Source organism: Panthera pardus, unplaced genomic scaffold, assembly GCF_024362965.1.
Source record: "Panthera pardus isolate Hobbes unplaced genomic scaffold, ASM2436296v1 HiC_scaffold_16, whole genome shotgun sequence".
In the NCBI taxonomy this organism is placed as follows: domain Eukaryota; kingdom Metazoa; phylum Chordata; class Mammalia; order Carnivora; family Felidae; genus Panthera; species Panthera pardus.
Genome location: NW_026526721.1, coordinates 106,453,993 through 106,470,572, shown reverse-complemented (window position 1 = coordinate 106,470,572; position 16,580 = coordinate 106,453,993). Strand labels below are relative to the sequence as shown.

Genomic DNA, 16,580 nt, shown 5'->3' with positions numbered 1-16,580 from the left:
AATGATGGCAGGAGTTTCAGCAACCATCTTAGACTGTGAAATTCGGAGCAATTTGGGTCTCACATGTTGTGAAGCTGCCTTGTCAGTCCTGGGCTGCCTATCCCTGCACTTCTTTTATAGGAGAGAAAACTACACTTCTGGCATTTTAAATCCACTATTGTTTGACCAACCTAATTTGATCCAGTAGAACAATTTTTGTTTTAGTTGAAAAGACCACACACACTTTATTCCCTCAAAACACTCATAGACTATACTTAGAAAATACATTTTATAAATTCTCAGGAAGTTGGCTATTTGACTGTTTTTTTTTTTCTAATAGTATTTAATGAGTTTCAGAATACATAGTGTCATCAAAAGGAAGAAGTAAGAAATGTGTAAAACTGACATAAAATTTCTAAAAAGAAATATCAGTATGCTGGTGTAGTTTGGCACATCGGCAAAGAGTTTCATTCGCCAGAATGGTTATTAAGGGCATCGCTATATCATGGTGTTGTAAAATGTGCAAGATGACTCAAGTTTTTAGGAGGAAAAAATGTAATACGTTATATGTATAAAATATAAAATATTGTGTGTATGTGCACTAGAGTGACCAATTGCCCTGGTTTGCCTAGAATTGTCCCCCCTTTAGCACTGAGAGTCAGTCCTGTGTCTCAGAAAACCCTTCAGTTCTAGACAAATTGTGACATTTGTCACTTTGTCACTCTAGTACATATGTATGTATGTCACTAGAGCAATATTTTTGCATATGAATATGTGAACAAAACAGAGTTGATATATTTTCCTTGTCTATTACAATATAAATTGGCTTTTTGTAAAATGTTAATTCCTTTAAAATATATTCAGAACATTTTACTACTAAGTATACATTTTAGAGTTTGGTACTTGCCATTAGTTAATTAACTTCACTTTAACAATTACACTTGCAAACAAAGAAATTTTAACTGATGTTTAGTTTTTTTAATTAAATGTTATGTTAGAAAGCTTTTCGTTGAGAAGCTTACTGAGGTCAAATGTTTCCAGAACTGTCTTTTAGCCCCTTAATAAATAGCACTCATAAAGTTAAAAATCTTGGTCAAAGTAATGATATACGTTTACATCTATATTCATGGATTTCAGTGAACTAGAAAATAGATTACTGACACTTGCATTCAGTTTCATAAATTTGGACTGTGAAAGAAAGCATGCTGGTCTTGGGCTCAGAAATCCAGCATTCTAATCTTAGAACACCATCACCTAACAACTAGAAGAAGTCAGACCTGCCAAGTAATCTTGATGAGTTTCACAGTAGCCAAGACATTAGAGATAAAGGACTTGCCTGCCTTGCTGCAGGGTTATTATGAAAATAATAGAAAAACTGATAATGTATCTAAAAGTACTTCCTAAACTAATATTTGAAATAAAAGTTGTCTTTAAGTTTTTCCATGTTGTTACCAGTGGATTAAATCAAAAAGAAGCAAACACGTGAAAATAACATATGAATAAGCTAACATAAAGCTTCCCTTATATTGCGGAGAAGTCATTCTCAGAGGCCAGCCCAGGGATGTTCCTCTCTGTGCAGGCCTTATTTGACTTCACAGCAACATCTGCTGGTGGAGTCAAGCAGGTGCAAACTCTGGAGTGCAACTGATCCCAGATTTAGTTAACAATTCAGAAGAGGGCCTTTTCTGTTTCAAGAGGTGTCTCTATTTCTTGATCCACATTTGGGTTGGCTTTTTTGAACATCATTTTTAATATTTCCCTATGTGTATTCATATTCGGTTGGAATATTCTTAATAAGATTGCTTCATAGCCTGTTTCCTAGAAATTGGATTAATAAATTCTTTCTCAACAACCTGTAATATGGTGAACTTAAAACTTTGTTCTTTAAGAATAATTGTATCATGAATTTTTAATGGCTAAGTATCTCCCCAGGGATTATAAAACTCCACAAATGAATCTGGTTCTGCCTTTAATATTTTAATAGGGGCCTGGTACATGGCAGATGCTCAATTAGGGATGACAATGACAATGATGTTGATTATGATAATGACGATGAGAAGAATCACTATAACCATTGATGAACTACGTGCCCAGCATTGTGCAAAGTATAGCTGCTTTATCTATTTAAGCCTCACCTCACCCTATGTGATACATATCATTACTGCCATAATAAATGAAAGGTTAATTTTCTATCTCTATTTTCTGAGACAGCTCACGAATCAGTGGTTTGAATTTTGTCTCACATAGAGAAAGAAATGAGGTGAATTTATCATAATTAACTAGACAGTCTTTTCTAGACTATTGCCAGTAAGTCAGAAAGGAATTTGGACTCTTGCTGAGACAATATAACATTTTCTTTCCAAAGACTTTCTACTTAAGTTTCAAATCATTTGAGGTCATCTTGTGATTTGTGCCAGAGGGCCATGTAAAAGGCGTAAAAGAGGCATATTTCCTTATTATAACCATTGATTCAGAAATGCAGAGGAAGAGACATCACTACTTTTAGTTTTGATAGTAGTGATGTGCATGGCATCACAGAGTTCCAAAGTTTGGAAAGGATTTTCCTACAAGCCCTTAAATGATCCCTTACAGTTGGAGATACTCTTCCACGATATTGTCAGCTTCCTGGGTAAAAGATGTGCTAAATTATGCTGTACTAAGCATTGGTTGTGCTTTTATATGCCAGTACTTGACAGGTTTTACAAAGCATCTAAATGGCAAAGAACAAGTTTGGAGAATTATTCAAGAGTCATCAAGAAATGACTCTCCCACTCTGAAAAAGTTATGATGTCACAAAATATTAAATTACTTCTGATATTATTTTTTAAATATTTATTTATTTTGAGAGAGAGAGTGCCAGCAGAAGAGAGGGGCAGAGAGAGAGAGAGAGGGAGAGAGAACCACAAGCAGGCTCCTTGCTCAGCACGGAGCCCAATGTGGGGTTGGAGCCCAGTGTGGAGCTCGATCCCATGACTGAGATCATGACTTAAGCTGAAATCAAGAGTCGGATGCCTAACTGACTGAGCCACCCAGGATCCCCACTTCTGATATTATTTAAGCAGAAAACAAACTTATTACCTAAATGACATCCTTGTCTTATTTTTTAAGTCAAGGGAAGTATTTAATATTTTCTCATTAAGTATGATTTTAGTTGTTGTAGATATTCTTTGTTAGACAAAGGGTGTTCCTTTCTATTGCTAGAGGTTTTTTTTTTTTTGTCATGGACTTTGCATTTTACAAAAGAAGAGGATATACATATGTATATATAATATTCTCTTGTATACATATACAATATCCCCTTAATCAATTTAAGAAAGGTCTCCAAAATTCCTACTTCGCAAAAATTTTTTTTTTCATGCATGGGTACCGAACTTTATGAGATGGTCTTACTGATCACATGACTTTTTGGCTCTTTAGTCTTTAACTGTGGAGAATTACATTTTGAATATTAAGACATTCTTGCATTCCTAGGATAAACTCAACTGAATCATTATGAGTTTTAGAATAACAATAGTTCTTCCCTCACAAGATATTGGGACAATTACATGAGTTAAAAGGCCAGAAAATGGTACACATTAAGCACTCAGCAAATGTTAATGTTATTTTCCATAAGCATTGCTGGAGTCATTTTTATTTGTGATTCGTGATTTGTGCATCTATGTTCATAATTAAGATGGGTGTGTATTTTCCTTTCTTGTGTTTTCCTTTCTGGTTTTTGTATCACATATATACCAGCTCACAGAATTAGTTGGAGAATGTTTTTTAATTATCTGAAAAAGCTTAGTTAAGACTGTATTATTACTTGCATATTTTTTCTAATTGTACAACTGTAAAACTAAATGGAACAGGGTTTTTTAATTTATTTTTATTTTCTTGGGGGGTTGATTTAAAAATACTGATTTGTCTTATTTTTTATAGAGATATTCAGGTTTTCTAGCACCTTACCTCTCAAGTATGAACCAAGGCAATACTGTTCATACCTTTTCTTTTTTAAGTTTATTTATTTATTTTGAGAGAACTAGAGAGAATGCCCATGGGGGTGGAAGGGGGGAGAGGGAGAGGGAGAGGGAGAGGGAGAGGGAGAGGGAGAGGGAGAGGGAGAGGGAGAGGGAGAGGGAGAATCCCAAGTAGGCTCTGCACTGTCAGCACAGAGACTGACATGGGGCTTGAACTCACAAACTGTTGAGATCATGACCTGAGCTGAAATCTAGAGTCCAATGCTTAACTGACTGATCCACCCAGACACCCTGATACTGCTCATGCCTTTATTTTTTTTTCTCCAAATGGAAGAATTTTTCACAATTTCCTTCTCATTGGAAGAATTCAGAGAATATAAAACAGACAAATGGAGTCTAAGCAATTTAAATTAAATGAATTTATATTTACATTGAATGTAAAAGTCAACGTTACTTATATATAATTATTAATAATGAAAAGTAGTAAAAATTGGCTTGGAAATATTGAAATATTGGCCTTCAGGGATAAATACACAAGCTCTTTGACAGTCTCTCATGATTGACTTGTAATTATAAAGGAGACATTTGGTTTGGAATTAAGGACAAACATGTATAAAACAATTGAAAAATATTATCAGTGGAGTAATATCAACTAAGTATAAGAAGTAGTCACCACTGGTATACCACCAGTCTTGCCTGGCCCTATCTGGTCTACTTTTTCCTTACTATTTTAAAATGAAGGTAGAATGGTTCCGTTCATAAAATTTACACATGCCAAGAACCCGAGAAGAACTACAGATACACTGAGATGAAAGAATCATTATCCAATAAGGTCTTGTTATGCCAAAGCAATGGGGTAATTCTCTAAAAAAGGAAGTATAAGAGGATAAAATTAAGTATATAAGGCTGTTTGTTGGTACCCAGTATTCATTTTAACCATTGCTGGCAATAACCCTGGATTTGGGGAGCAGTGATCTGCATCCCATCCATGTAGTTCTGCTGTAGTTGACCCCCTTTCCTGCCTTGAGGGGGTTCATTACCCAAGCCCGGCCAACTGAAAGACTGTGCTCCCAGGAACAAGCATGGATTGGTTCAGAAATAGGCATATGGCCCATGTTAGGTCAAGCAGAGACAATGAGACTGGGTATGGAGATTTTTTGCTTAATTGGTATTCTTGATGATGTAAACTGGAAGCTGCAGAACCCATAACATGGATCATGAAAATGAAACCAATCCAGGGGCACCTGGGTGGCTCAGTCAGTTAAGTATCTGACTCTTGATTTCCAGCTTAGGTCATGATCTTACTGTCATGAGATTGAACCCAGCACTGGGTGTGGAGTCTGTTTAAGATTATCTTTCTCCCTCCACCCTTCCCCCAAATCTCTCTCTCTCAAAAAAAAAAAAAACAAAAACAAAAAACAAAAACAAAAACAAAAAACAAGTAGAGAGAAGAAAGAAAGTGAAACTAATCCAAAGGAAGCAGAGTTGAGTAATGACTTTTGGTACTACCACTGAGCCCTGAATCAAGTCATATGGGAAGTCTGATGTATTTATGTATTTTTCAGTCATGTGTTCTGATAAGTTCTTCCTCCTTCTCCTTCCCTCCTTTGTCTTTTCTTCCTCTTCTCCATTATCACTATCCTCCTGCTCATCACCAAGCTATTCATACCTGGTGTTTCTATCACTTAAAATACTACTAATTGGTAAAATGGGATAGTAATAGGATTTTTGTTATGGAATTCTTGTGAGGATTAAACAATATAATCCATATAAAGTGCTTAATACATTATTTGGCATAAAGAGAGCATGAAATAAATTTTAGCCATTGTAGTTATAATTGTCATAATCATTATTGTTATTACTGAGTAGATAATGTCATCTGTAGACATTGAAAAGTGGGAGAGTGCAGATTAGGATAATATAAATCAAGGAAGAAGATCTAAAGGGAAGAAAACTATAGGTAAGGAAAACAGAAATCCCAATGATGTCTCCTAGGGCTGATTGTAGGGTATATATGACAAAGATATGCAGAACAGAAACTTACTCAGAGACAGCAAGATCCTCTCTACCCTGCAGCTTTAAGTTTGATGGGCTCATGTGAATGGCTGTGGAGTTATACAGACACATTAGTCTTAAAAATCTAAACCCTGAAATATGTAGCCCCAACTTCTTATAGGTCAAATTATCATGTCTTTTATGGTAATTTTTATAGTGTCACATCGAATAAACCAAATCATTTGTTTATTTCAAATGTTTGCAATGAATTCAAAAAGTGTATTTGTGTTTCAAAAGAGTTCTTTGTTATTAAAAGTGCATTTCAAAAAAAGAAAAAAAAACAAAAAAAGAAAAAAAAACATGAGCTAAGCTCTTGGCAGCTGCAAAGAAACAATTCATTTTTTTTTTCAATAAATCTGTTACTTGCAAGTCAACTACCATGGTTTTAAAACGTGTGGTGTGTAGAAGCGTTTTTTAATATCATATAAAATCTCTTTCAAATATGTAGTCAAGGTGGTGAAAAAGGCATAACTGCTTTTCTGGACTTTTAGAAACTTTAGCATCATGATTAAAAGTTAAATTAGCAATTCAATCCTGTAGCCAAAGAAAAGGAGAAATTAATGATACTGCCTAGTAATATCAATGACAAATCTTTAGAGGGAAACACAGGTAAAGTGATGAATCTCCCCTGTCATGGCTGGGCTTCAGACATATCTGGGCATCTGTCAGACCACTGAGGTGGCTGGTCAGATGTCGAGGGTTGGTGCTATGAACTCTTCTTAGGAATGTCTGGTACAATGAAAAAAGCCTTTGTCCTTGGTGGGCCATAGTCATTTTGAAAACTTTTTGATTAATTTCTTGCTAGCTTGATTCTTGGCTGGATAGTTGAGCCCAGGCATGAGAGAGAAAGTTTTTGGACAGAACAGAAGGATACATTTTACTGCAAACTTGGGAACATTTTGGTACTGGGAGCTAAGCAACCCCGCTTTGGGGCCTCTTTATCAAAGTGTAACACCAAGGAGAGAGACAGGTGTTCTTCCCCATCCTGCCATAGGCTGCCACATGAAATTAGTGAAGTGGGGGTTGGCTCCTGAAGCTTCAGGGGGAGCGGCACAAAGGAACAGAGGCTGCCATCCTTGACAAGGCAGTATGCAGTGAAATCAGTTCCTGGAACCTCCGTGGTAGCAGCCACAGAGTTTGCTGGGCTCGGGGTAGTAGAAGTGGACACCACCATAGCATGCTGGGCCAGGAAGCATAGGGAGAGTAACAACATGGGCTTATGAATTGGTCTGGATACCTCAGAAAGGGAGCATTTGTGGAGCATGGAGACCCTAAGAAACACTTGGTCTGAGTGGACTTTACAGAGGGTTGATGCTCAACCTGAGCACTTGGGGTATGTGGCAGTAGAATGTGGGGCAAGATATACTCATAGACCTTTGATTGTTATTAATGAGAATTGGGGGAATTGGGTGCATATCAGATAATACCATATATTGTCTCTGATCCCAAATCAAAGATACCAAAAAACCATGGTTTCTGACAGATCTGAAACCAAAGGAAAAAACTTAAGAAAAGAGAATAATTTGACTGGACTAACTTGATCTCTTTCATTCAAATATGAAACAATTAACAGAGATGTCCTGATTTGATTTCTTTATGGCAGTATTTAACACAATTACACATCAGTCCCAAGTCATGTTCACAACTGAAGAAGTCTTCACATGTTCTCTGGTATATTTTACCTAACATCCCTTGCTTTTGGAAACCAAAGACAGGAGAGGTTGTCCATCTGCCACTGAGAACAGTGGGACATGTTCCACTCAGTGCAGACAAGTAGGTTCTCCACAACTGGTAGCTGGACAAGGTGACCAGAAGCATGGAAAACACCATTCCCCAAACTGAGAAATGTCGAGTTAGAAGAGAGAGAGCTTACAACTCCTCTATGAGTCAAAATAATTCATCTGCCCAGTGAAGAGACACAGACTCAACCAGCCCAAGAAATCTCACCCCCGTTCACCAACCAGCTAGTGGCAAAGCAGAGAATCTAACGTACCTCTCAATACTCTAGGTCTCCCTTCCACAATCCATTACTGCTTCATGAAAATATTTTCAAATCACTCCTAGAAAAACATGCCCACACTCAGCCTTTGCACCATACCTTGGAGTATGCTCTTTACTATAACGTCTGTGTGATCAGCCAGAAGATCTGCCTTGGTGATTGCAGCCAGGGACAGGTAGTTGGACATATTCCTGCACAGTTCCTTGTTGCCTCTGTGGAGGAATTTCACTGCTATGGGGATGGCTAACGCCATCACAGGGGGCCGGTTGTAATTCTGAGGAAACATAAGAAAGTAACAAATAATAAGTGGCTCATTATTCATTCATTTATTCATTCATCCAAAAAAATATTTATTGAGCTAATCTCCAGAGTGCAGCTGTGAAAACACAGACCCCACCCTGTTTTCATTGTATTTGGGCCTCTGGGAATTCTTGTCCTTATTAGGGAGACTTGGAGGCAAACAGGCAGCTAACACCATACGCTGATGGGGGCACTGATAGGCAAAGTTCAGAATGCTGAGGGAACAAAGGAGGACCACCTAACCCAGTCTTGGATGGTGCCAAGAAAGACTTTCTGGAGGGAGTGGTGTCAGAGCTGGACCTGGTGGATGAACAGGAGATGGCTGGGTGATGGCGAGGAAAGGAATGAACAGAGGAAAAGCACCTGTGGAGGCACAGAGGTGAGGGAGAACATGTACCTTTGGAAATTGTGAATAGCTCACTGTGGTGGGAGTGTGGGCCATGTGGGAAGGTTGGGGTAGGGAGGTGAGCACAGGAACTGGAAGAGTAAAAGGGACATGATTAGGAAATGTCTGGCATTCCACGCCAAGGAGTTTGAAATTGATCAAGAGTCACTGATGACAAAAATAACTCATCAGATTTATACTTGAGAAAACAACCCAAGGAATGTTGAACAAGTCACTTTTTGACTTTATCTTAAAAACTAAAGTTTCAGCCAGTGAGATTCAGAAGAAAAAAAGTGAACGAACATGAGACTAAAAATGAAAGAAATTCTGGGTCCTAAAACAATTCTCTTTTTCATATACTTTGTGATTGACCATCAATGTCCTTATACATTAAATAGTGCTATCTGCATTTAATTGCCTATGAGGGAATAATAGTTAAAACATACAAAGCATTTTCTTAAAAGTGGACAGTTTGTCTTCATTACCATTAGCTATTCTGATCATCAACCCCATCCTTTAGCCTAATTATAAGGCAAATGTTGCACACTGCACACACTACATTTGACTTCATATTATTATATTAGAAATAAAAGGTTTTTTTTTTTTTAAGTCTATTCATGTGAAAAGTGCTTATATCTTGCCACTTGTGGATTCCTCCCTCTATTATGTCCCACAATTCTGGGTTTATGGTAGGTGTTCAACAAACATCTGAGAAATTGAATAACTAATGAAGAATATATAAACCTACTGTGATAGTTGTCATCAGAAACATAATGTGACAGGAAGGAAGGCATGGAGGTAGGGGGCCCTTTTGCTCCCATCTGTCTTGCTCATGTTGCTGTTAGCAATGGCTGAGTATAGGCTCAAACCTCCAATGCCATCTATTTTTAGGACTAGTTGATTGGGCAGCTGAGTTGTTACACACTCCTTAACAGATTCCTATTTCCATGGCCAAGGCCACATGCTACTTCTTTCTAATGAGGGCATTTGCCCTCTTGGCTTCAAAGGTTGTCAAATGACTCAGACATTGACCAATCAGAGAATCACATCTCCTTAGTCCAAATAGTTGGTTCAATAATGGGCAAATTACCCAATTACAATTAAGGAGTCATTAAAAGGGCTCTGTGCAAGAGATTCTCTCTTCTAATGAATCAAAAGTGCCGAGAATGGAAGACCAAGAGTAGCTGCTGCCAGGTTTGACCTCAGTAGGAGAGAATCTGTCTGTGATTCAAGGCAGCATGGATCTGAGAGACAAACTGAGGGAAAAAAATGTCCTGGTGACATCATTTGGGCCCCATGCATTAGGCTGCGCCTGAGGCCAATACTAGCCCCAAATATTTCTGAGACAATTATCTCTTTAGTACTTAAGCTTTTTCCCCTCCCAGTCCCTAGAAACAAGAAATAGACTTATAAATCCTTAATTCATTCCTGCAGTTGCACCCGTTTTCCAGATTGAAGAGTCAATCTGACTCCTGAGCAGAGAAAGTAAGTATTCAAAACCCTAACAGATATCCCCACAGTTAAGTCAGCCATGTTGAAAGCTCTGACTTTACCCCTTTTTGACAAATCATGTGCTTCTATAGAAGTTCCACTCACTAGGTTTCTGTCCTATCCTTCTTAGAGTTCCTAACACGTCTATTAGTACCATGGCTTGCAGCCAGACTTCTCTGATAGCAGGCTTTGACTTTATCTAGAGTATTTCCTCTCCTGGTGAATTTAATTGGGCCTGATTGGACTGGGCCATTACTGATGTGATGAGCTGTGAGGTCTCCCTGGGAGGCTGGCTGCAACCTGCCTTTCAGCTTTAGAAGTCTGGATGTGTGTTTAGTCAGGCCAGACAGAATTGTTTGGATCCACTGATGCTAACTCACACCAAAGGATTTCTAAAAGCCCAGTGCATAATCCAGCATGCCAGTTTACTCATCTACAGTGAGGGTCTTTCCTGGGTCAGACTCTTTCACATTATCAGGATATCAGGAACCAGATTACTAACCAGAATGTTCACAGATAGGCACAAAATCAGATAAAAGCAAAGAGAGATCCTGAGGGTTATGTCATCCAGGCCATGATGAAACCTGACTAAAATAACAGTCCTTCTCTATAACCAAATCCCCATCTCTGGTGACTAACTGGAACTTTCCTGTCCATCAGAGTCAGTCTCCACCCCTCCCCCCAATACACACACACACACACACACACACAGTACTGAGTAATTGTACTATAACAATGACCCCCCCACTGAACATCCTCTTTGTGTTGATGTACTCTTCAGAGTATGTAATTTAGGAAGTGGTCGTGTTAGGGAGGCTGACTGATTTGTCCATCTTCTCCATTATAATCTTATTCTATCACTGTTCCCCTGAGGTTACATTCAAGTTACCTCAATCACAGTATTTGGTATTTTCCAAAACATTGTCTCACCTGTACAATGTTTGGGGTTGCCCCCACAGACAGCCAGTCTTTCCATTATGTGTAGATTTTTGCTAGTTTAGCTTTTAGATGACAAATCTTTGTCCCTGTCATGGTTGATCAAACCCCCAGTTTTGAGAGTGGAATGCAATCACACAGTTTTTCTCAGAGCTTTCCAACAAAAAACTTCATGTCCAGGTTTACTTTACCTACTCTGAATCTTCAGCCAAGAACAACTTGCAGCTAGAAAAGTACACGTCTTCCATTAGAGGAATATGTCTTCAAGCACATTTACCTGTAACTTACTTAGAAAGCACAGATGGTCGCATTTGGAAGTACAACTTGTGTTCCCCACTAATCATGAACACAGATGGTACAAGATCAATGAAAATCAGTATTCGCAGCAACTGAGGTTTTTAAACCCTGGAGTGAGCCAATATTTGCCAGCAACCATGAAAGAACAGGCTGTCTTAACCAATTCGATCAAATTCTTCTTAAAACAATTCTAAATGTTCTAGAGAAAAGTAGTGGGCAGCTATTAAAGTCTTTGAAGTGTGGTTATAGGTGAAATGTATAAATGTTTTTACAGGTAAATAATGTCATTATTAAAAGAAAACAAAACTTTGGGGTGCTTGGGTGGCTCAGTCAGTTAAGTGTCCGACTTCAGCTCAGGTCATGATCTCACGGTTCATGAGTTTGCGCCCTGCATTGGGCTCTGAGCTGACAGCGCATATCCTGGAGGCTGCTTCGGATTATGTGTCTCCCTCTCGCTCTGCCCCTCCCCTGCTCATGCGTGCTCTCTCTCTCTCTCTCTCAAAAATAAATAAACATTTAAAAAAATTAAAAAAAAACTTTAACATACTCAACTTTTTTGTTTTCCTCCCAATATGTCATCCAGAAATTTTTCAAATGACAGGAGAAGTAAAACATTAAGCAAAGAGCACATTGTTTGTAGGAACAAGGAATTCCTACCAAAGGCTCTCAATCTCTAAATACTGTCTAGACCATTGCTAGTGTGTCCAGAAGCCATGGACAATGCTGACAGAAACAGGATGTCAGTGAGAGCCTGGGAGGTCAAGATGAGGCTAGAAAGACACCAGGTCCCATGGGCCCTAACAGGTACCATACAACCTCCTTCTAATGGCTGGGCTTCACTTACAAGTGAAGCAAAAGGAGTTGCTAATGCAGTAGATCTCAGGCACATGAATTTATTTTATCTTTGGTAGTATTTAGATCACAGAAATGCCAATGGTACACACACAGAGAAAGCCCTATGGTCACTGTACAAATAAACCACTTTAACAGCAACTGTTAATGCTGGGGCTTATGATGGACCTTGCCCTTCAGTGTAGACGTGAGATGTTGGTATGCATATCATCTTACACACAATTCAGTGCTCAGTACTCAGAGAACAAATTCAGTGAAGTACAGGGTAGATATAAAGACTTGCTCAGGGGGACAGTTATTTTTAGCTGTAGAAGCAAAACAAAAGGTCTTTGTTCTATGGATGCCAAGAATTGTATTTCTTAACTAGATTAGCACCAATTTGAGCTATTGGCGGCGGAGGTTTTCCTTTCGAAAACATGCACTTTGGGAACATGTCCCAGAGTTTTAAAATTGAAAAGAATAAAGCTAAGTAAAAGAGATATCTATCTGAGATGATAGCAACTAAAAAGCTCTTTGGCTCTTGGGCTTTGAATTCAACCGAAAGCCATAAAAGAGTAATCTCAGGAAATATTAAGTGTCATTTATTAAAATCACTGTTTTATGGTTTTTCATCCTGCATCATCGATCAGAAAATCAAGCGAATTTTGGATTTATATCTAAAATGCTTGGTTCTTAGCAGCATGGCTATATATAAAATCTAAATGGAACATACACCTATATTTTCCCAGTGTATTTTCAGATGGGTAATAAAGGATTGGGTCTCAGTAAACTGGGAGATTTTATCACAGTCTCCTCCCTTTTTTTTTTTTTTTTTTTTGTCACTGTCTTGTGTGGCATTAACTGATGAATAAGTACTGAGACCCATTCTGGAGAAAAGCATAGAGCAGTCACATCTCCTGATCTATTCAGTACTTCATTCATTCATTCATTCATTCATTCACTCATTCAATAAATACCATTTTGAGCACTTACTATATGCTTACCATTCACAATTCTAGATGCTGGGATTACATCAATAAAACAGAGCTTCTATTTTGGGGAGGGGGAGACAAGCAATGAACAACGACTAAAATAAATAATTAAATGAATAGCTTGTTAGACAGTGTTGAGTGTTATTTTACAGTTTTCTACAGATAATGCTAATGCCAACCAGAATTTATACTCATGTAGCATTTCCTGTGTTCCAAATATTTTATGTCTATTGTTTAACGACTATCTAATTCTTACAACAAACTCATAAGGCAGCTACAGCATTTTACAGATGAGGAAATTAAGGCACAGAAAGATAAAATTGCCCAAGATCACACTGCAAGTAAATGGTAGAGCTGGGGTTGCCTACTAAATAAACTTCTAGATCAAGACAACCAATTCTGCCTCTAAGAGTTGCAATGGAATTGCTCTCAAAAATGTCTAAGTCACTTTGCTGGCAATGCCAGCCAGGGAGAGGCTTTGAATCATCATATAGCATTAACTGAAGAGGAAATAAGAATACTGAAGTGTGGAATCAAGGTGAATGGACAGTTGGTTCATCTTAAAAAAAAAAAAAAAGAAAGAAAGGAAAGAAAAAAAAGACCTTCTGATTTCGAACAGTGAATTTCAGGATTTTTTCTATTCCTCCCTCCTGCCCCCCAGACAACCCCCTGCAGCTATCTCCTTCTTTATACAGTCATCAATAGTGTGAGCATACATGGAGGAAGAGATAAAATGCTGAGCTTACTTGGCAACAGCCCCATAAGCAGTTTGGTTGGGGAAGATACTGCTGTAACTGGTAAAATCAGGTATTGGCTCTCAACCTCATAACGGTTGGCCTGTCAATTCAAGCTAGAACGTCATTCCAGCACATCAGCTATGTCAATAATTACAGCTTTCTTGAGGTACATTTTCATTTTCTTCATCAGTCTCCAGGATCGAATTTATCCTAGAAAGCATCGTGCCTTATAGGGGGTACCCTCCCTTTCGGTATTTTTCTAGAGGCAAAGAAATAGGCATTGGCCAGCTCCACATAGCATCCTAGTCAGAGGAAGCTGTGGTTTGACATAGGTTCTTCTGGACGGTGGCTGGACCACAAATAGAGATTGCTTTTATAATAAAAGATGGTTCTCATGAGCAACACATATTGTTATGCCCATTTTACAGATAGCAGAACAGAGGCTTAGAGAGAGAAAATAACTTTCCAAACTCTCATTTATATAAGACCAAGAGTATTTGACTCTAAGGCCCTCAAGGTCCAAAGCTCTTTCCTATTTTACCTCTCAGCATCTTCTACAGGAGTCAGAATTTCAGACCAGGAGGTGAGCTGAGAAATCAGTTGGTTCATCCTTTGTTTTATAAATGACAGGTTATAAGACCTGTTTAAAGACATGGGGTAGGTTGGCAAAAGCATTTCACCAAAGGCAAATGCAGTCACACACATGGACTGATTTTGTATTGAGGAATGTACAGAAGAAGAATAATGGAATTTAAAAAATTGTTTTAAGGTAAATGTATCAAGTTCATAAATTTAGGGGCCAAAAAGAGAAAGAATTAAATATATAATTACTAATTAAAAGTGGAATAGGAATGAGTCACCTGAAGTAGGTTTGGAGTATAGGTTAAAAAAGGGATTTGGGGGAAAAAAAGACAGAAGGTTTCTGTGTATGTGAACATATTTAGCTTGAAATTACAGTGAAATGGCCAGAAAAAAATTGAGTAAAATGGCCAAGGATGTGGGAAGAACTGGTAGGTCTTGCCTGATAGTGTGATTCTGGGATTGCTTATCTGGGGAGGTGGATGGGTGGAGAAGGGCTCACTCTTTGTTGTTTTGTTGGTTTTTTGGGGGGGTTTTGTGCAAGCTCAGAATGCTAAGTGGTTGGCTTTAAAGTTGGTCTACTGTTTTATTTTACTGAAAAAACAGAACAGAATATGAGTCATCTGGATTTCTCCATGGTTCCCACAAGAACCTAAATTACGTGTAGTACAAAGTCGTATTTTCAATATTTACCACAGGCCAAAAATGTCCTTGAAATTTGATCAAAGCAAAATGGCAAAGCTGCAACCACAGCCTTGCCTTTGGTTCCTGGGGTTGGCTTTCTGGAACCACATCCACTGAAATCACTGAACTTTGCCAAAAAGCAAGTTGGTCTTCAGGGCTCCCTGCCTTCCATTTTAATCCCTTCGTCCTCCTCTGAGGGCACACAGTGAACAGCCTGTGCCCACACTCACCCTGCAGGCTGGAGTTGCCCATCTCTGTGACCCTTGTCCCTCTCGACCAAGAGGCTGATCCCTTAGCTGTGTTCTCTGTCCCTTTCCATAATAGTGCTTGTGCTCAGGGCCCTGCTCTCAACAGTCTTACGGAGTCATCTCCTTGGAGTCACTGATCAGCATTAAGCTGAACATTCTTATTTGCTCCACACCTCCAACCCCTTTTTAAATAGGGGACATAATGCCTTTCCCAGGATGAAACATCCCTTTATGTTTAAATTTGGGGCATTTTGGAGGGCAGCCTGCTTATAAATCTTCGACCTTGATCTCATTTCACAAACCTGGACTTTTGCACAAGCTTGGAACGTTTTGTCTGCTTGAGACGTGTTCTTGCTCTGCCTTTCTTACCTGGTGAAAATTCTGGTAGGTACTCACAACCCTTTCCAAATGTGGTCTCCATCCAGAAAGGCTTCCTGACTCTCTAGAACTGTGCTGACACAGGAGCCACGCCCCCCCGTGAGGCTACTGATCACCTGAAATGTGACTGCCCCAAAGTAATATGTGCTAAAGCACACACCAGATTTATAAGGCCTAGTATACAAATAAGTTAAATATATCATTGATTTTTATATTGATTATGTGCTGAAATAATATTTGGATATATTGGGTTAAGGAAAAATATTATCAAATAAATTTCATTGGTTTCTTTTCTTTTTCATGTGGCTACTAGAAAGTTTGAAATTATATATATGGCCTATGTTTGTAGCTTACATTCCATTTCTATTGGATAGTGTCACTCTAGAGTCCAGATCAATGGTTTTGAAATGACAGTGGGAGCTAGAGAGTATGGATGATTTCTGAATTTCTGTCTGAATGTCTGTGGAATGGCACTTTGGACTAAAACAAACTGTTTCTGATGAATGTCGATAACGTATTTAAGATAATCAGTGAAGAACAGTCTTTGTTGCTATATCCAAGCAGTATTCATCTTTCATTAATTTTGCTGAAATCCCCATTCCCTCCCCTCCCATCCCTAGCCCTGGGGATAAAGGAACAACAGGGTGATAGTGTGTGTGGTCTTTTGTTCAGTTGAACAGTGTCTGGACTAGACAGACAAAATGGAATATGTTCCAGTTAAGTACAGACAACT

General features: G+C 38.5%; 1 protein-coding gene across 1 annotated transcript in view; it reads right to left on the bottom strand.

The window, feature by feature from the left end:
* Positions 1–16,580, bottom strand: part of VEPH1 (ventricular zone expressed PH domain containing 1) — a 245,087-nt gene that overhangs the window by 198,119 nt on the left and 30,388 nt on the right. Inside the window, 1 exon segment of the mRNA XM_019440365.2 lies at positions 8,089–8,263. Within this exon segment, the coding sequence (XP_019295910.1) occupies positions 8,089–8,263 (175 nt within the window).